Here is a 17,883-nt window from a genome sequence, read left to right on the forward strand (position 1 = left end):
GGCATTCCTCCACTTGGCATATTCAGGACCCCCAACCAGTCATACATACGAGTATGTGCTGCGAGTGTGTGTTTGTTTGCATTAGCCGAGCCACTTTTGTCTGGCTTTTTGGCTCTGAGCTGCGATTTTTTCGACCCGCCCCGACTATTTACTCTTGAAGTTTTCCAAGGCTTAGAAATCAGAGCGAGGGGAGGCGGAGAGCCGAGGGGAGGCCAGATTCTTTGCCATTTAACTAAGCCGGTTAGCAAACAGAGTGGATTCTGCACCCGGAACTCTACGGCAGACCAAGTCCAAGTTGCCAAAAAGGACGCTCCAAAAACTGCACAAGCCCATGAAGAAGTTTCCACTCTGGGGCTGAGTGCCTCCACAGTGCGAAAGAATAGAGCTCGGGGACTGCAGCAGCTTCTGGATAAATATTTATGAGCCCCAGTACCGATCCCGTCTCAGGACCCGAGGATTTGTCTGTGCTGTCCAGGCGCACATCTCAATTAAACAAGCCCCACACGGTATGTTGAACAGCATTGCGTTTTTAATAAACAAGAAAGGGGGCAAAATTCGTTTCTGTTTTGGCTAATAATAACAAATGTGGGAAGCTTAGCAGCTAAAGAGCTTAAACACTACGTGCGGCAACGGCTGTGCGGGTTGCACGCGTACCTGCGATGACATACATATGATACAAATTCCATTTACATAACGATTGTAATTGTGACAAATATACAAAACGCGATCAATACTACTCTATATATGTGGGTATATTTACAGATATCACAACAAAATAGGGCATTGCAGCTGAATCGTTTGGGTTGGTTAAAAGTTGGGTTAGCGTTGGTAAAATGGGATAGAAGGATGAAATGGTAAAATAGAGTCTGTTTTGAGCTCTCTCTAGAAGTCCTGAGGCGCACAGAAATAACAGATCCGCTCTGGCTGGCAATAAGGCGGTCAGTGGGCGGATCCATTTAATTTCCATACGCAATCTATTCATCTCTCTCACATAAACGTGCTAGCTAAGAAGGCAGAGGAGTCTTTGTTCTATTCAGAGGAAGATGCAAAATCGAATGAAGTTCACGCAGCAGGGGGCTATGGTTATAATACTAGGGTGGGAGCCCTTGTGGCCCCTACAGCTTCTCGGAAAACTCGTAGGGCGGTGGCTGCCGGCCGTTTTCCACCTTGCAGTCCGGCTCAAAGGCGGGGTTCTCGTGCTGGCCCTGGTGCTGCATCGCATTGGCCGCCACCTCGGCGTGGTTGCGTGCCCTGGCTATCTGCGTGGAGTTCCGCATGCCGTAGCAGAAGTAGATCACGTAGCCGATCACGATCCAGATGAGGAAGCGGATCCACGTGTTCAGGTCCAGCTGGAACATCAGGTACAGATTCGCGAACACGCTGAGGCAGGGCACGAACGGCACCAGAGGCACCTTGAAGGTCAGCTCGATGGTCGACACCGGCTGCATGCCGATCACCACGCAGATGAGGATCAGCACGAGGCCCACCAGGCTCAAGGCCACAATGCCGCCGGTGTTGTCCAAGTCGAAGACCTTCTGGAAGGAGCACCACACGAGGCAAAAGATGGCAAACACCACGATGCCCACCTTGGTGATGGCCGAGGTCATCGAGTTGGGCTCGCGGAAGGAGTTGCCGTTGAAGAACTGCCGGAACACGTTTGGGGCCTTAACGGACACCAGCTTGGTCATCTCCTCGTCCTGGTAGCGCAGCACGAGCACGCAAATTGCCACGATGGTGTAGGCGAGCAGGGTTCCGATCGACATCATGTCCACCAGCTGGTCCAGGTTGAAGAGGAGGGCCATGATCGCTGGGGGAGGACAAAACAGAAGAAGTCAGACGTCACCTGGACGGAGACACCTCAGGGATTGCTACTCACATGCAAAGATACCGGACACAATGGTGGCCAGGAGCGGGGTCTTCGTGTAGCTGTGCACCGTGGATAGTTTCTTGAACAGGATACCGTCCTTGCCCATGGCGTAGAGGATGCGGGGCAGGGGGAACATGGCGCCCAGCAGACTGGTGCAGAGCGCAAACACCGCGCCGATGGTCACGATCCACTTAATGGTGTACCAGCCGACCGCATCGAAGGCGTGCGGGAAGGGAGCGTCCTTGTCCTGCAAATAGTAGGGCAGCATCATGGTCAGCACCGTGGACACACCGAAGTAGGAGAGGAAGATGATGATCAGCGACACCACGATCGACAGCGGGATGTTGCGCTTGGGGTTGATGGCCTCCTCGCCCGTGGTGGCGATGCAGTCGAAGCCCACGAAGCCGTAGAAGCACTTGGCGGCCCCGGCCATCACTCCCGCAATGCCGAACGGCATGAAGCCACCCGTGCCGAAGCCCTCGGGGACATCCTTCTCGGGGATGCGCCAGTTGTCGGCGTCGGCATTCATGGCCCCGGCTACCAGGACAATGGCAATGGTGACCAGGTTGACCGTGGTGAAGATGTTGTTCAGGAAGCTGGACTCCTTGGCGCCAAAGGCCAGGATGCCCGCCAGCAGCAGCACCATGCCGAAAGACAAAAAGTCCGGGTAGTCGCCCAGGAAGTCCACGTCGATGTGCATCGACTCGTTCAAAGCCTTCGACATGTTGTTGTCGATCAGCGAGTCGAAGTAGCCGCTGAGGCCACGCGCCACGGAGGCCGTGCCAATAACGTACTCCAGGATGAGGTTCCATCCTATGGTGAAGGCCACGAACTCCCCGATGGTCACATAGCTGTACACATAGGCGCTGCCCGCCTTGGGCACTCGGGCTGCGAACTCCGCGTAGCAGATGCCGGCAAAGGCGGATGCGATGGCCGCAATCAGGAAGGAAATGGTAACCGCTGGCCCGGCTATGTTGTAGGCCACCTGGCCGGCCAGGACGTAGACCCCCAGTCCCAGAGTACTGCCCACTCCCAGGGCCGTCAGATCAAAGAGGTTCAGGACCCGCGCCAGCTGGGACTCGCCTTCATTCACATCATCGGTCTTGCGACGCGTCAGTGCCTTCCACAGGTTGGTCATGGCTGCGGAGAAACGGATGTGGAAACACTTCGGTCAAATGTTGTCCAGGTCAAGTTGTCAACAACTAGCATATCTTATCTGCTATCCCCAACTCAAGACCGATTCCATGTTAGAATTTACTGTCGACTAAAAATAGCCGTCTATCAAAACCATTCACTAAATAGGCGCCAGCGTAAGCCGATAGAAGCAATCCGTACACAATCTTGGAACGAATTTCATTTCACAAGTAAATTAGTTGTTTTATCTTTATTTTAATGGCTTTGCCTCGGTTCAATGGAGGAATACGTTACTCCAAACTGGTCGTGCAAAGTGCAATAACTCGTGCTCTGATAATTAATGATCGTTGAATACACTTCTGCGGCTGTCATTGAAATGTTTCTTACTTTGTGTTTTGCATTGGCCGTGTACTTACGTTATACAAACAATACACAGAGAAAAACCTTCTGAAGCTTTATGAAACCTATTTCAAACAAGAGGGGACGCTATAGTGCCGCGACTATCATACATAGCTAACTAATTTAGCTTATTAACTAATGGTCCGATATAGGTTATTTCTGGCTATCCGATAGATATTGTCAAATAAATAAAATATAATTGGCGTTTGAGCGTGGCACATCGGGATAAAAACTCGCGCTGCGTATGAAATTCTAGAGGCTGTATGCTTAATCCCAACTCTTCAACTTTTATAATTTCCAAGATCCCAGCGTTCACCCGGACGACTGTCGGATATGACTAGTTCAATTCGGCTGGTGATTTTATATATATTTTATAGGGTCGGAAACGCTTGCTTTTCCTGTTACATCACATACTTTCCAAAGATTACAATATTCCCTTTAAGTATAAGTATAAGTATAATGACATTTTTTTAGAAAGTTTTGAAAGTTAAATTACAAAGAGTAGTTTGTAAGTGTTGATTTAACCCAATGAAACGGTTTTTAGATAACTGTTTAAATTCGATATTAATGTTATTTGTCAAGTAAATCGTGGCCAATTTCAGCCTATCGTTAAAAATGAATTTAAAACTTGAATTTTTTGGTTTGTCAGCATTATTTTAGGGCCCACCTTTTTCGGATCAAAAAAATATTGGCAGTTAGTCTGTGAAGTACTATCAACATAGTGAAAGAGTAACCCGTATTTATTACCTCCAACAGGAAGAGGATCTTTGTAAATGTTATAACCAGATACCATTAAATATACTAGACTAGTATATGTGACAATTTAGACAGATCATAAGGTCCCGACGACTACTTAAGAAAATTGTGTATATATTTGTAAGCATACCAGTTATGTATATCTTCGAAATCTTTGAAATTCCTAAAAACCTCGGCAAGGGATTAAAATATTTAAGAATGCCAATAAAATTTCACTAATTATTTTAATACGTGTCAAACTTATGGGGCCCTTTCAATTGGGAAATAACTCAAGAACATGAACGTGCCTTTCTTCTGAAGCAAATAATCTTATGGGCCACACCACAGTTTTGAATATTACAAAAGCTTCACCTTAGGCTTTTAGAAATTGTGCACGTAGGATTTTAAGGGGAATAGTTTTTTTAATACAATTATACGAATTTTTCTACAATAAGATAAGGATTAAAAATAATAAGTTTTTAAGAACCTTTTTTAAAAAATCAAATGTGGCTGGAAATCGTATTTTGAAAGTTCAAACAAATTCCTTTTTAATATTCCTATTTATAGGTTTTATAATTAAAATGTGCAATAACGATTATTTCTCGCTTTCGTGTTTTGGCAGTTGGTAACCTCTATCGGAAGTCTTAGTCATAATGAATATTTACAACGTTGTCGGCCTAATCAGTCTAATCAGGTAACCATTCTATAAGTCATTTCACAATTTTTGGCTTTACCCAACCCCCATCGGGCGATAAGCCGCTTTAGGAGCCACTGGAGCACGCGCCAGGCTTTATCTTATCGGGCACGGTTCAATGTAGGAAAGGCAGATTAACCCGCAAAATCGCTGTAAGACCGAGGACCAACTGACGCGACGTTCAAGAGGGCTCGAGATGGCTTAGATTTCGAGGGTGCCAAGCGAAAGTCAGCCTTCATTCTTCCGAGAATCGGAGATAGCTTTCGCTGTTGCCCGTTAAAAAGTGCGAGTACTCGCAGTCGCACTTGCCGGGAAGTGAAGTGGTTACAAGTTACACCACGCAGTGGTATTATAAACCTGTTTCTGCGGCCTTATCTATCGGGCGAAGGCTAGCATCTAAACTGCAAAAATAAGACTCCGAGCTGGAGCCAATAAGTATAAATCTTAAATAGTCCACGAGAAGGTCAACTATACTACTACATTCATAGATTTATGGTATGTATAGGTCATTAAAGACCAATTAATTATAAATCGTCGTTAGAACGCGCTGTTTGGAATACCAAGGCAAAAGCACAGCCCAAATTCAATAAATCTTATTTTTTGTGGCAAACTATAAAAAGAAATCGCTGTCTAGCCTATAAGGCAATCTCAAGATCGCCACTTCTTAAAGCCAACTATTCCTTGATCACGCTGTGATGGCGTGAATTTTATTCTTTCAGGTATTTTTTATAATTATTGTTAAAAAAGCTCACGTTGGCCGGGGTTGCAATTATAAATTACACAATTATATCAGCCCGCCATTAAGTTTATGATCATTCTCTTTGCTTTCAGGCGGATTGGGGATTAGCCGTGAAGATAAAAAATCTAAGCACCAGTTGCCGAGACCGATTTGTTCACAAGTCAAAACATAGTCCCCGCCATACAGGGAGTGTTTCGCATCCTGTCACCTGAAATTCACATACTTTTTCACTCTTTTTTCCGCAGGCTCAAATCGAATGTCGCACCGTTTCACTTCAGTTTCGCTAAACTCCCAAAAGGCTGACAAAAATAACTGCCGATCAAGTTACCGCGCGCGTCGCGCTCCAAAGTGCTTCTGATCGTCGGCCGCTGCTGCCGGATCGGTTAAAGCTTTGGTTTTCGCATTTGGCCGACGCGTCGGCAGATTGTTAACAACTTTTTCCCAACGAAACGAAAGCAGCGTCGCCCTGGGTTTCCGGTTCAATCCGATTCGCTCCCTAGGTCGTTTTCATATTCATTTTCGGAGCGGTACATGGGTTCGGCCGAGACTGGGGGACTCCGAGACTCGGACTTGAAGCCGTGTGTTGAACTCGGCCAACAACTCCCAATTACATAAATATAGCCTTCGATAGCGGGTGCTGGCAGCTGCACTTGCCTCGCCGGCCTGACGTCACCGCGATAAGCTGTTTTCCACCTGAAATTCGAGCGACGGCTCGTGCCATTGATTAGCCATTGTCGAGCCGTTCGGGCCCACTCTATTTGGGGCTTGTTGTACAGACAGCAGCGGCCGCCGCCCCACGGCCCGTTGGGCACGTTCGAACGCCTAAAAATGCGAGCCGAGCGAGCTTTGCCACCGTTAGCCATGGTTTTCAGCCGCGAACTCGGCGAAAACAAGATGCCCGCAAGTCGCCTAGAATGCGAGCCATTGGCGCGCGCGTGGCCATGATTGCGAACGCCTGCCTCTCGACCTTGACCCAGTTGGGCGGCATCCTCCTGGCATGCAACTCCAAGCCCGAAGACTCTGAATCGTTCTGGAAACAGCTGCCAGCCGCGCTGCTCGTGTGTTCAGCTGCGCTGGCTCGGATCTATGAAACATTTTCACACGCGCAGCTCGGTTATTTTCCATGCCTCGACTTGGACTTGACGGCTCTTCGGCGGGCGCGAGTCACCAATCAAAACAAACTTATCGGGCTGGCTTCTTGGAGCTGGCTTTGCCTCCGGGGCTCAATTTCGAATTCCAAGCAGCGGCCAGAGCCCCATGACCAATGACTTGTCAAAACACTTCTTGACTGCAAAGCCCGGGGGCCAAAACAGACGGGACCGGCTCTCAAGGGGGCGGGGGGTGTGACTGTGGCTGCGGCTGTGGGCAGTCAAACTCGAAAAACAAATCGCGGCGCCGCTAACATCTGAATATCTCGTTTGGCAGTCCATAGTCCAACAGTAGGCCTACTTTTCTGCAGCAAGACATTGATGCGAGTCTCGAAGCTGCGATTACATGTGTGCCAATGCAACTCGAGGGGTGGGCGTGAATAAATTAACAGCGAAGTCCCGTCTCTGTTTAACGTGTCATTAACACCCAGCCGTACCACTCTTCTCGGTTCTGTGAGACACTTTGACGTCAGATGGCCGTGCTGGGACGTCACTGCTGCCCGGTAAACGATGGCCAGAGATGGAGTAATTGATCGCTAATTCGATTCGATTGCCTGCAAATATTTGAACCCCCCATTGACTGTGGATAAATATTTTCGCACCTCTGCAGGCGTCTTTGCGGGCGTATTTGTGGTTCGGGTTCGAAACCACGAGTCATCGTTACCACGAAGGCACATTCCGTGTCCGATGTAGAGCAGCTGTCAGCCGATATCGTTGGGATTGTGGAATGCCCGATCGGTTTATGATCCGCACAATATATTTGCTCTTTAATTTATGACCCCTCAACTGGGGTCTAGCTTTTACGGGCCCGCCTCGATTGCGTTCGGACGGCCGACCTGTCCTCACTAGCACACTCTCCTAAGCACTTGAATGGGTCGTGCAATGGAAACTCCATAAACACTTCCTTTGGCACTTTTCCCTACTTTATGGCCCACAATTGGCAAAAGAATTGTAAATATCTTCTCAATTTTATTTCATCTTTCCTTTAGCTCGATGGGATCATAGTGTGTTTATAGCGCTCCGCAGACGGGCCATAAAAATTAGTCAAATTGTATAATCCCGAGAGTTTTGGAGCATACAAACATCTGTGCATACGTTATCTTCCACGGTGGACAGACGTTGGCAGATTAATCGCTCGAGAATTTTCGGGCTGCGAAAATCCCAGAGGCAAGACGAGGCACTCATGCGTTGGCTTAGTGCAAAGTCGGCCTCTGCTGTGTCGGCGGTGCCATATAATTTCATTCGCCTAATAACTGATGCAATTAAAGTAGGCCCTCATCCATTTGGCAAGACTCGCGATAAGAGATAGCTGCACTCAAATAAGCAATTCCCATGTTGTATTTGTTCCACTTGGCCGCGACTCGTGAGTTCACCTGATAAGAAAAAGGGAGAGAGTGGTGCCAAGTTCTCGAGGCACTATCTTCAGCTGTATCTGGCGTGGCGTTTATCAACTTAAAGGAGGTGTTCTCACCTCGATAGAGCCGAGCGAAAGACAATGAATGGGATTTAAATATGACCAGTGGATGCCCCCTCCCTTTCATTTGTGGGCGTTAGAGTGGGCGTGGCACTTTGCCAAACAATCTAGATATGAAATCTGAGATCTCAACGTTCATACGGACGGACTGACATGGCTAATTCGACTCGGCTAGTTATCCTGGTCAAGAATTTATATAATTTATAGGGTCGGAAACGCTTCCTTCCACCTGTTACATACCTTGCGACGAATGCTTCATACCCTATTACTAAGAGTAACGGTGTACAAATCTAAAAGATAAAAGCAGTTATAAGGCAACATTTTTTTTCATTATCTACAGTTTTGAGGCTCGCAGACTGTATTGACAAGAATGAAAAACAATGAACAATCCTAACATTGATTGATTGCCTTTCTACACCTAATCACTATCGTACAATATGATTAGGCGTTAATATCGGGTAATTTCGGCCCAGGATCTCTTATTACCGAGATTGCTTTCTCCACGCATTTGGCTAAGCGCGACCCTAAGGTAGACCTTAATTACTCTGGAGTCAGTCAACTCGCTGAATTTTTCGGTTGTTTCAGAAAGTTTCAATGCGCCGGGGGAGAACATTTCGCTACTTCATATTTTAACTAATTCTCATTAGCCGACGAAGGTGGGGACGGAGCACGGCTAGTTGGGAAGCCTACCTGCCTATAACAATGGGTTCTGTTTTAATGCGGCTTGTTGAGTGCTCAGTGTTGCTTGCAAATTGTTTGTGACTTTGAAGCACCGCATGCAGCTGCCTTTTTATTGGACGAGGGGAGCTTGGGCGGAGGGGTTTTCTTGACTTGACATTCGCAGACGCAGTTGCAATTGCAAGGGGTTACTCGTCGAACTAACTATAGAAGTGAAGAACCTGCTTGGCTGGGTGCGCTAAAAAGCCAGTCAAATGGAAGGCAGAGAAGCGGGGATCTAGTGGCACAAGTTTCCACACGGTGAATCACAGCCATCTGAGACTAATCAGAAGCATATATAAATTCAGATTAATCACACAAAGTATTGTTATCTCCACCAGCGCTTACAACGTATATACATGATACTTTAAGTTTCTAAATACTACACCAATTCCAGAAAACCGTTAAGACTGCCTGTTGAAATGGTTGATTGAAATCTGATTTCGTGGACAACAACAAATCACTTCTAGTCCTGACCAGATTATTTTATCAGCTCCCTTAATCACCTTCAGTTTGCAAAGCGGTTGCCAAGTGGCAATCATCAACATTTAGCGATACGAGAGACCCCTAAATCATCTGCCCTGAAGGAAACTAGGCCTTCAGCACAGTACGCTCGAAGGGCAGATCATTATAACCAAAGCTTAAGTTAACTACCAATGGATTAACACAGTCTCACCTAAAAATAGAACAAGAGAGAACGCTATAGTCGATGCCATCGACTATCAAATAGCCGTCACTCCGCTAAGGGGAGTGCGAGGGAGAAGGAGATATGCAAGCAGCAAAATTGCACATTTTATTTGCTTTTTTCTAGCTTTTATAGTTTCCGAGATCTGAGCGTTCATACGGACGGACAGATGTTCGACATGGCTAGATCGACTCAGCTAGTCACGATCAAGAATATACATACTTTATAGGTTCGGAAACTCTTCCTTCTACCTGTTACATATTTTCCGACCAATCAGCAAGATACACTCAAAATAAAATTTAAACTAAATTTTTCTAAAGCGTTACTTAAATATAAGAAATGGTTAGGAAAAAGCGTCCTTATATCTAGAAACTATTTTTTGATAAATTTAAAGGATAACGCTCAAATAAATTTGTTTTGCATTGCCTTTTCTAAACATGAATACTTTAACCATACAATTATTATTAACCTAAAAAATAGAAATAATTCTTTTTGCACGGTCTGTCGTACCGAAAGTATATATGTTCTTGATCCAGCACTATTGGACGAGTCATTTCTACGCAAACTAGTCCATCAGCTTTAAAGCTATCCGGATGAAACCTTCCCGAAAGTCTAATTTCTATTGCAGGTAGTATACAAGTCGGTACGAGCCGGATCGGACAACTAAATCCTATAGCTCCCATAGGAGTGATCAAAAATGTAAGTTATAACTTCGGTGTATTTTGACATTATTACTTCTTATCTTGGGAATATCATTTTTTTAATATTTCAGAATTTGGAATACAATTTTTTGAAAATCGGATGAATAATAATTATTAATGTCAAAATAATACAAAGACCGTTATATTTAGATTTCAGTAAACATACACGGTCATTAATTAAAACGCTGAGATCTCGGAAACTATAACAGCTATAATGTTAAGACTTGCTATGCAGACTCTTGGGCTTCATTATACCCGTTACTCGTAGAGTAAAAGGGTATACTAGATTCGTCGGAAAGTATGTAACAGGCAGAAGGAAGCGTTTCCGACCCCATAAAGTATATATATTCTTGATCGGGATCACTAGCCGAGTCGATCTAGCCATGTCCGTCTGTCCGTCTGTCCGTCTGTCCGTCTGTCCGTCTGTCCGTCTGTCCGTCTGTCTGTCCGTCCGGATGAACGCTGAGATCTTGGAAACTATAAGAGCTAGGCTATTGAGATTAGGCGTGCAGATTCCTGAGCTTCTTACGCAGCGCAAGTTTGTTTCAGCAGAGTGCCACGCCCACTCTAACGCCCACAAACCGCCCAAAACTGAGGCTCCTACAGTTTTCATGCTAGAATAAAAATTTTAATTGAAATGTTTTGTTCTCATCAATACCTATCGATTGACCCAAAAAAAAGTTTACCACGCCCACTTGAACGCCCACAAACCGCCCACAAACTTCAAAAAATCGTAAATATGAACGCAGATATCTCGGAAAATATCAAAGATAGAGAAATGGGAATTCAGATTTAGATTCCGTAGGCTTGAGCGCAGCGCAAGTTTGTCACGCGAATATGCCACGCCCACTCTAAAGCCCAGAAACCGCCCAAGCCTGTGGCGCCCACAATATTCATGCTAGATAAAAAATTTTAACTGAAATGTATTGGTCTTGTCAATACCTATCGATTGATCCAAAAAAAACTTTGCCACGCCCACTCTAACGCCCACAACGCTTAAATCTGTCTACCGCCGGTAGGTGGCGCATTTCAACCTCGCTTTGCTGCATATGTCTATTTTCCTTTGGTCATTTTAGCTGAGTAACGGGTATCTGATAGTCGAGGTACTCGACTATAGCGTTCTTCCTTGTTTTGTAATATTATCCTTAATCGATTCGGCACGCGTTCCCCGGAGTGGTCTCTTGAGTTAAGAAGTCAATCGGAGCCAAATCAGGCGAATACGGTGGTTGCGGAACGATGCGTCGAGTTTTTGGCGAAATGGGCACGAAGAACGAGTTCTGGGCCCATAATTCTGGTCTCTTTAGACGAATTGCTTTACGCAAACGATGCATAACAATCAAAAATTAGTCCCTATTTACAGTTTGACCGAGTGGAAGAAATTCATAGTACACCACACCACGAAAATCGATAAAAACGGTCATCATGACCTTGATTTTTGAACGACTTTGACGTGCTCTTTTCGGTCTGGCCTCGCCTTTAGCACGATACTCGCTTTATTGGTCGTTTGTTTCAGGGTAGTAGGCATAAATCTAAGTCCTGATAGTCAGAAAGCATTGTTTCACACACATCAACGCGATGACTTTTTTGCTAGAAATTGAGCGCTTTCGGTAAAAAAATCGAAAATGCACTCTTGGTCGTTTGGTAAACACAAGCGTAAATATATAACACATAATGACATTGACATCAAATTTGGCCATATGTTATAAGCATAGCTCAAGAAAAAAATGTTGCCCGAAATGTTAGGCCCGCGAAATTTACATTGAAAATTCACCTTACTTTTTGCCTAAATTAGTATAGCGACTAATTCTGACGTTTTAAATGAAGACTCGAAATTGATTTACAAGTTTTTCGTTGCAGCAATTTTATGCTAAAATTTAAAAAAAAAAAATATTTTGCTATATAAAAAAAAATGTTTGTAGCAACAAAGTTAATATTTAAACATTATGTTCAGGTTTTGCTCCTGAAAAAAATACAGTTACTTCAGGAAATAATGGTATAGCTTGGGTACTTTTAGACAAGAATAGCAAACGTGATATAATTAAACTTGCCATTATCAACCTTGCATATTGTTTCTATTATTTTTTCCATCCGAGTACATAATACTTTGCGACGAAAAGGCCCTCGTGAAAATTATTCTGTTATTAAATGGAATAAGAGTAAAACAATGATGTCATATATGTATGCCAGCAATGTGTGAAGAACAAAAACAAAAAGAAAGTCGAAGGGGTAATAAAAATTCAGAATAATGGAAAAGGTACAACGACTCTCCAAAACCGGAATTACCGTAGTTAAGTACAACTTTCTGGGTTTCAGGTTCAATATATGTACATATGTAACTTTTGCTTTATGCAAAGCAGCGCGGATTGAGATTACAGCAATCGACAGTCAAACGAAACTTTATTCGAACTAATTTTCGTAAATCATTCGCGCTTTTATTTATACTTTAAGCCCGCAATCGAGGCAAGGGACAAAAACACAAATTAATTAAACTCTCCTCCCCGCACGGTCCGAGCGACCTGTATTAAGCTCAATGCGAGACAAAGCAAACTGCAATCGAACACCTGAACCGCTCAACGCCTTAGCTAGCGAAGCAAGAGGAAATCTGATAAAACGGAGAGCTGCGATCCGCGAAGAAAGAAAAGGGACAATACAGTAGGCATACACTGCATTGTCACATTTAAATTATATAGAAATCTTATTCATTATTATTTTAAGCCCGTGTTTTTTTTTTCAAAAAATCATTTTTATTAATAAGCCCAAGTTACATTTTGTTTTTATTTTACCTCACTTTACAATCTAAAATCTCAAATTTAAATTCCAATCTTAAAAATTTTATTGTAAAAATATAATGTAAGTATTAAGATTATTTTTTAAGAGTGTTGATATTTTAAGAGAGTTCACGGCACATTTATAAGTACTATAGCGAAAAGTGACTCGACTGTCAGATACCCTTTACTCTGTTTCAAGTTTTAGTTGAAATAAAATTCCAAGGCGTTCCTATTTCTACATTACAGATGCCATCACTACGCCACCTAGCGGAGGGTACTGACCATGCCAAAGGCTGTTTAACTTAGTTAGTCATAACTTTTAAAATAACAAACGCTTCTCATCTGCCTGTTACATACTTTTAAAGAATCTAGTATTCCCTTTAACTCAACGATTAACGGGTATAAATTCAGAAAAGTGACAATAAATACCTTTTAGATTGAAGAAAGAATGGTGTTGCAGAACACCGAGGAATTTAAAATACTTTTTGCAATTTATTTCTGCGAGCTTATATTATTATATGGGCATGACTGATAACTTAGACGCAAAAGAACCGCGTCCTATAAATAAGGGGTTTCCCGCGCATGAATGGTACCCCACACTCCATGGAAAACAGGTTAGGGCTGTCACGTGCCGCCACACACTACAATCAACGAAGTTTAGTTGAAAAACTGCTCACACTTTAATGCAACCCAATGCGGGTAAAAACAACTCCCCATAGGCGTTGCTGGGGGCTAGTCTTCACACGGTCCCGCGCCCAACGATTTGCATTCGCCATATTTTAAATTAGCAATTCGACATTTATAATTACAAGTTGTGCACACATTTTAAAGTATTTATTTCATAATTGCGTTTGGCCGTGTGCTAAAAAAGAGTGTTTACCGACATTAATCGGGGAGTTTTTGTTAAATCCCAGGTTTTTTATCTTCAATTAATGTGCGTGTAGGAGAGAGGTGCGAATTGGGGTGGGAAAATAGGATTATCGTTTTCATTTCAATTGGCCGGAAGTTATTTGCCGCCAGATGCTAATGTTTTTGAGAAACGAAAGAGGAATTTTTGTTGTGGCTTCGACAGCCGTTTATTATTATTGCACACAAAAAACCACTAGAATGGTTAATTTATGTTTGTTTGTAAAACAACGGCTATAAACAAATAAAAAGACTCTTGCCGGCCGAACTCTAATTTAATTATAAAACGATTTAAGCAACACATTTTAATGTTCACAAAAATTTTGCTAAAAAGCACTCCACGCCCTTTTCGCCATCCAATTTATTCGTTTAGCAATATTTAAAATTAAGCCAGAAATGTATGGGCTCGACTTGAGCTCAGGGCACATCCCACCAAAATAAACACAATGCTAATACGGCTTTCCTGCCTTCCGTTTCATCGTTTACAACTGCCTGCCTTTGATTTAATTCAGAATTCGCTTCGGCTGCCTAATTATTCATCACTTCAATTTATTGTCTCTGAAGTCGGCTTCCAGCCATTATATTTTAATCAGTGATGGCAAATTACAAGATATTCCAAACAATTTCAGCCAACTTTTGAACAAAGCAAATAGTGTGCCAAAGGCAGCCAATCAATAAGTTGTCTGCGATGGAAAGTATCTTTAGACTTCCGTCGCGGAAGAAGATTCCATGAGACATTACTTAACGAGTTATTAACCGCAAGGAACTTTTCAGCATCAAAGTCTGCCCAGCTCCCTTCATATTCTCCTCCACATTTTCCATTCTGCGCTTTCATCAAGAATCCTCGCCAAATTAGAGAACACTGTGGTAGTTATTTCCGCATAAATTTATATTGCGCCTAAATTTTGGTTAGTTATCCCCGGACAGCTTTGAATAAATTTGGCATTTTCGCCAGCAATGACGGAAAACTAGAACAGCCCACGAATTCTTTACTCCCTCAATTTAGCACAACGCAATCGGCCTTTAATTACCGCGAATCCTCCCACAAAGAAACCTATTTCACTGTAATTAAGACTGATATTTATTATCTGATTCATTCCACTTTCACAAATAATTATCACAAGCGATTTGTGATTGTGATTTCTCGCTCTTGTGTGGGGTGCGATGCGGAAACGTCTTTATATTGCTCAAATGCATACGTTAGTACGAGGAAATTAATGTCAGCTGGCACGATACTGGGCTAGTCAGTAATTAACGAGGTAGATAGACTAAACTGTCTGACTGTCGCTTAACTGCGAGTCGCGTTCTAAATGAGCTTCTGTGGAAGAATATTATTCAGATTGGTTGCGGTACCCAAGAAATGAATGTTATCTGGTCTCCAGACTTGTCAGCTAAAGTGTGTATTTTTAGAACGTACTTTAGGAATGGGATAGTTATTCCCTTACTCGTTGCGTATAAAGGTGTACTGTATTTGGGGAAAAGTAAGTAATAGGCAGAGGGAAGAGTTTCCGACCACATAAAGCATATATATTTTTGATCATGATCACTAGCCGAGTCGGTATAGCCATGTCTGTCTGTCCGTGTGAACGCTGTGATCTCGGAAACTATAGCAGCTAGGCAGCTAGATTTCTGATTTACAATCCCTTAGCTGCGAATGCAGCGCAAGTTTTTCATCTGTTACGTTATATGCCACTCCAAATGTTACACCCAATCTTGTCCGGATAATCGCCGATATTTCGGAAACTGTAAAAACTTGATAGTTGATATTAGGCATGCAAATCTAGAAATTCTTGAGCATCTCAAGTGTATTTTAGCGTGATGCCACGCCCACAAACCGACAAAAACTGTTACTCCCAAATATTTGAAGATACCAATTAAAAATACATTTAATTTTATTTCGGGTCAATACCGGCAAGTTGAAAATTGTTAAAATCGGACCATTACTAAATAAGATGTGATTACGCCCGTCACTAGCAAGAACATCGTCAATGTTGTAATAGCCAGTAGATAAGTGTAAAATGTAATGTAGACAAAATGTAAAAATTTATGTTTTTTCGCCTCTACCCGAAGCTACATTTATGTTGAAGTAGGTTAGCTGAGTAACGGGTATCTTATAGTCGAAGCACTCGACAATAGCGTTCTCTCTTGTTTTAATAATGAATTCAAACAGCCAAAATTACCAACTATTCAACTTGCGTATTTGAAAGATGTAGAACCTGAACCACCAACTTGCTTTTTAAATAAATTGTTTTAATATAAATCACTTAACAATTCAATTGAATTCCACTGATTTTCTAATTACTGAAATTAAATTTATCATATTCCTTTTTACCTTTGCATTGAAGATTATTTGATAGTTTTTGATATACTGCTATAGAATATGCTTACATCCGATATAGAAATTTATAAATCAATGCTTTTGAAAAAGCAACACGATAGTAAACGGGAATGAACAATAAATCAATATTTTATACATTATAGGGCAAAAAGCTCTCCTCCTTGTTTCAAATATTGTCATGAATCAAGAACATTTAACTTCTCTAGTGATTTTTAAGAGTACTACGCTTTGAAGACAAGGGAAACAGGACCAAGTACAAATGCAGATCGTAAAACACTCTCAACGCCATATGAAATATATATATTAATGCCAATAGTACAGCTTTATAAAAGGCTCTAACTCTTCACTTAAATGATTAACATGTAATAAATTAATCAATAACTGTGGCGGTTAAGCTGGGTTCGAACTAGTTTAATACTAGTTTAAGGCAGCGTCATTGATCTCCACAAGTTCTTGATGGGTGTCATAGATCATTACCTCATTACGCCCGTCACTAGCAAGAACATCGTCAATGTTGTAATAGCCAGTAGATAAGTGTAAAATGTAATGTAGACAAAATGTAAAAATTTATGTTTTTTCGCCTCTACCCGAAGCTACATTTATGTTGAAGTAGGTTAGCTGAGTAACGGGTATCTTATAGTCGAAGCACTCGACAATAGCGTTCTCTCTTGTTTTAATAATGAATTCAAACAGCCAAAATTACCAACTATTCAACTTGCGTATTTGAAAGATGTAGAACCTGAACCACCAACTTGCTTTTTAAATAAATTGTTTTAATATAAATCACTTAACAATTCAATTGAATTCCACTGATTTTCTAATTACTGAAATTAAATTTATCATATTCCTTTTTACCTTTGCATTGAAGATTATTTGATAGTTTTTGATATACTGCTATAGAATATGCTTACATCCGATATAGAAATTTATAAATCAATGCTTTTGAAAAAGCAACACGATAGTAAACGGGAATGAACAATAAATCAATATTTTATACATTATAGGGCAAAAAGCTCTCCTCCTTGTTTCAAATATTGTCATGAATCAAGAACATTTAACTTCTCTAGTGATTTTTAAGAGTACTACGCTTTGAAGACAAGGGAAACAGGACCAAGTACAAATGCAGATCGTAAAACACTCTCAACGCCATATGAAATATATATATTAATGCCAATAGTACAGCTTTATAAAAGGCTCTAACTCTTCACTTAAATGATTAACATGTAATAAATTAATCAATAACTGTGGCGGTTAAGCTGGGTTCGAACTAGTTTAATACTAGTTTAAGGCAGCGTCATTGATCTCCACAAGTTCTTGATGGGTGTCATAGATCATTACCTCAACTCCACAACAGTCCTCGTCTAAAACAATGCGATCTCTCTGGGCTGGCTGTGCAAAACCCACACCAACGCCGGGCTAACTTTATTCCAGCTAGTCGTGGCAGCGAAAACACCTGTAGAGGCCGAGAGATTTGTGATCGAATCGAAACCAAACCCGACCGAATGCGGCAAGCGCTGATGATGAACTCAAACGAGCTGTAGACAAAAGTCCGCCAAGTTGGCATGGAGAGGCACGGAG

The 17,883-nt window shown here is 42.5% G+C and overlaps 1 protein-coding gene across 3 annotated transcripts; it reads right to left on the minus strand.

Annotated features, from left to right (window-relative positions):
* Positions 1-509: 509 nt before the first annotated feature.
* On the minus strand, positions 510-17,816 carry LOC119553047 (cationic amino acid transporter 3). 3 transcript variants are annotated; one of them, XM_037863156.1, is made up of 3 exons: positions 17,644-17,816; positions 1,877-3,007; positions 510-1,807 (listed from the first exon to the last, which is right to left on the minus strand). In XM_037863156.1, the coding sequence occupies exons 2-3, from the start codon at positions 3,003-3,005 to the stop codon at positions 1,116-1,118; spliced, it is 1,821 nt and encodes a 606-aa protein (XP_037719084.1). In that variant the 5' UTR covers positions 3,006-3,007; positions 17,644-17,816; the 3' UTR covers positions 510-1,115. The 3 variants fall into 3 exon arrangements, with proteins under 3 accessions (XP_037719084.1, XP_037719083.1, XP_037719082.1); XM_037863155.1 differs by lacking the exon at positions 17,644-17,816 and adding an exon at positions 12,577-12,826; XM_037863154.1 differs by lacking the exon at positions 17,644-17,816 and adding an exon at positions 5,792-5,935.
* Positions 17,817-17,883: the final 67 nt, after the last annotated feature.

This window comes from Drosophila subpulchrella, chromosome 3L (assembly GCF_014743375.2).
Source record: "Drosophila subpulchrella strain 33 F10 #4 breed RU33 chromosome 3L, RU_Dsub_v1.1 Primary Assembly, whole genome shotgun sequence".
In the NCBI taxonomy this organism is placed as follows: domain Eukaryota; kingdom Metazoa; phylum Arthropoda; class Insecta; order Diptera; family Drosophilidae; genus Drosophila; species Drosophila subpulchrella.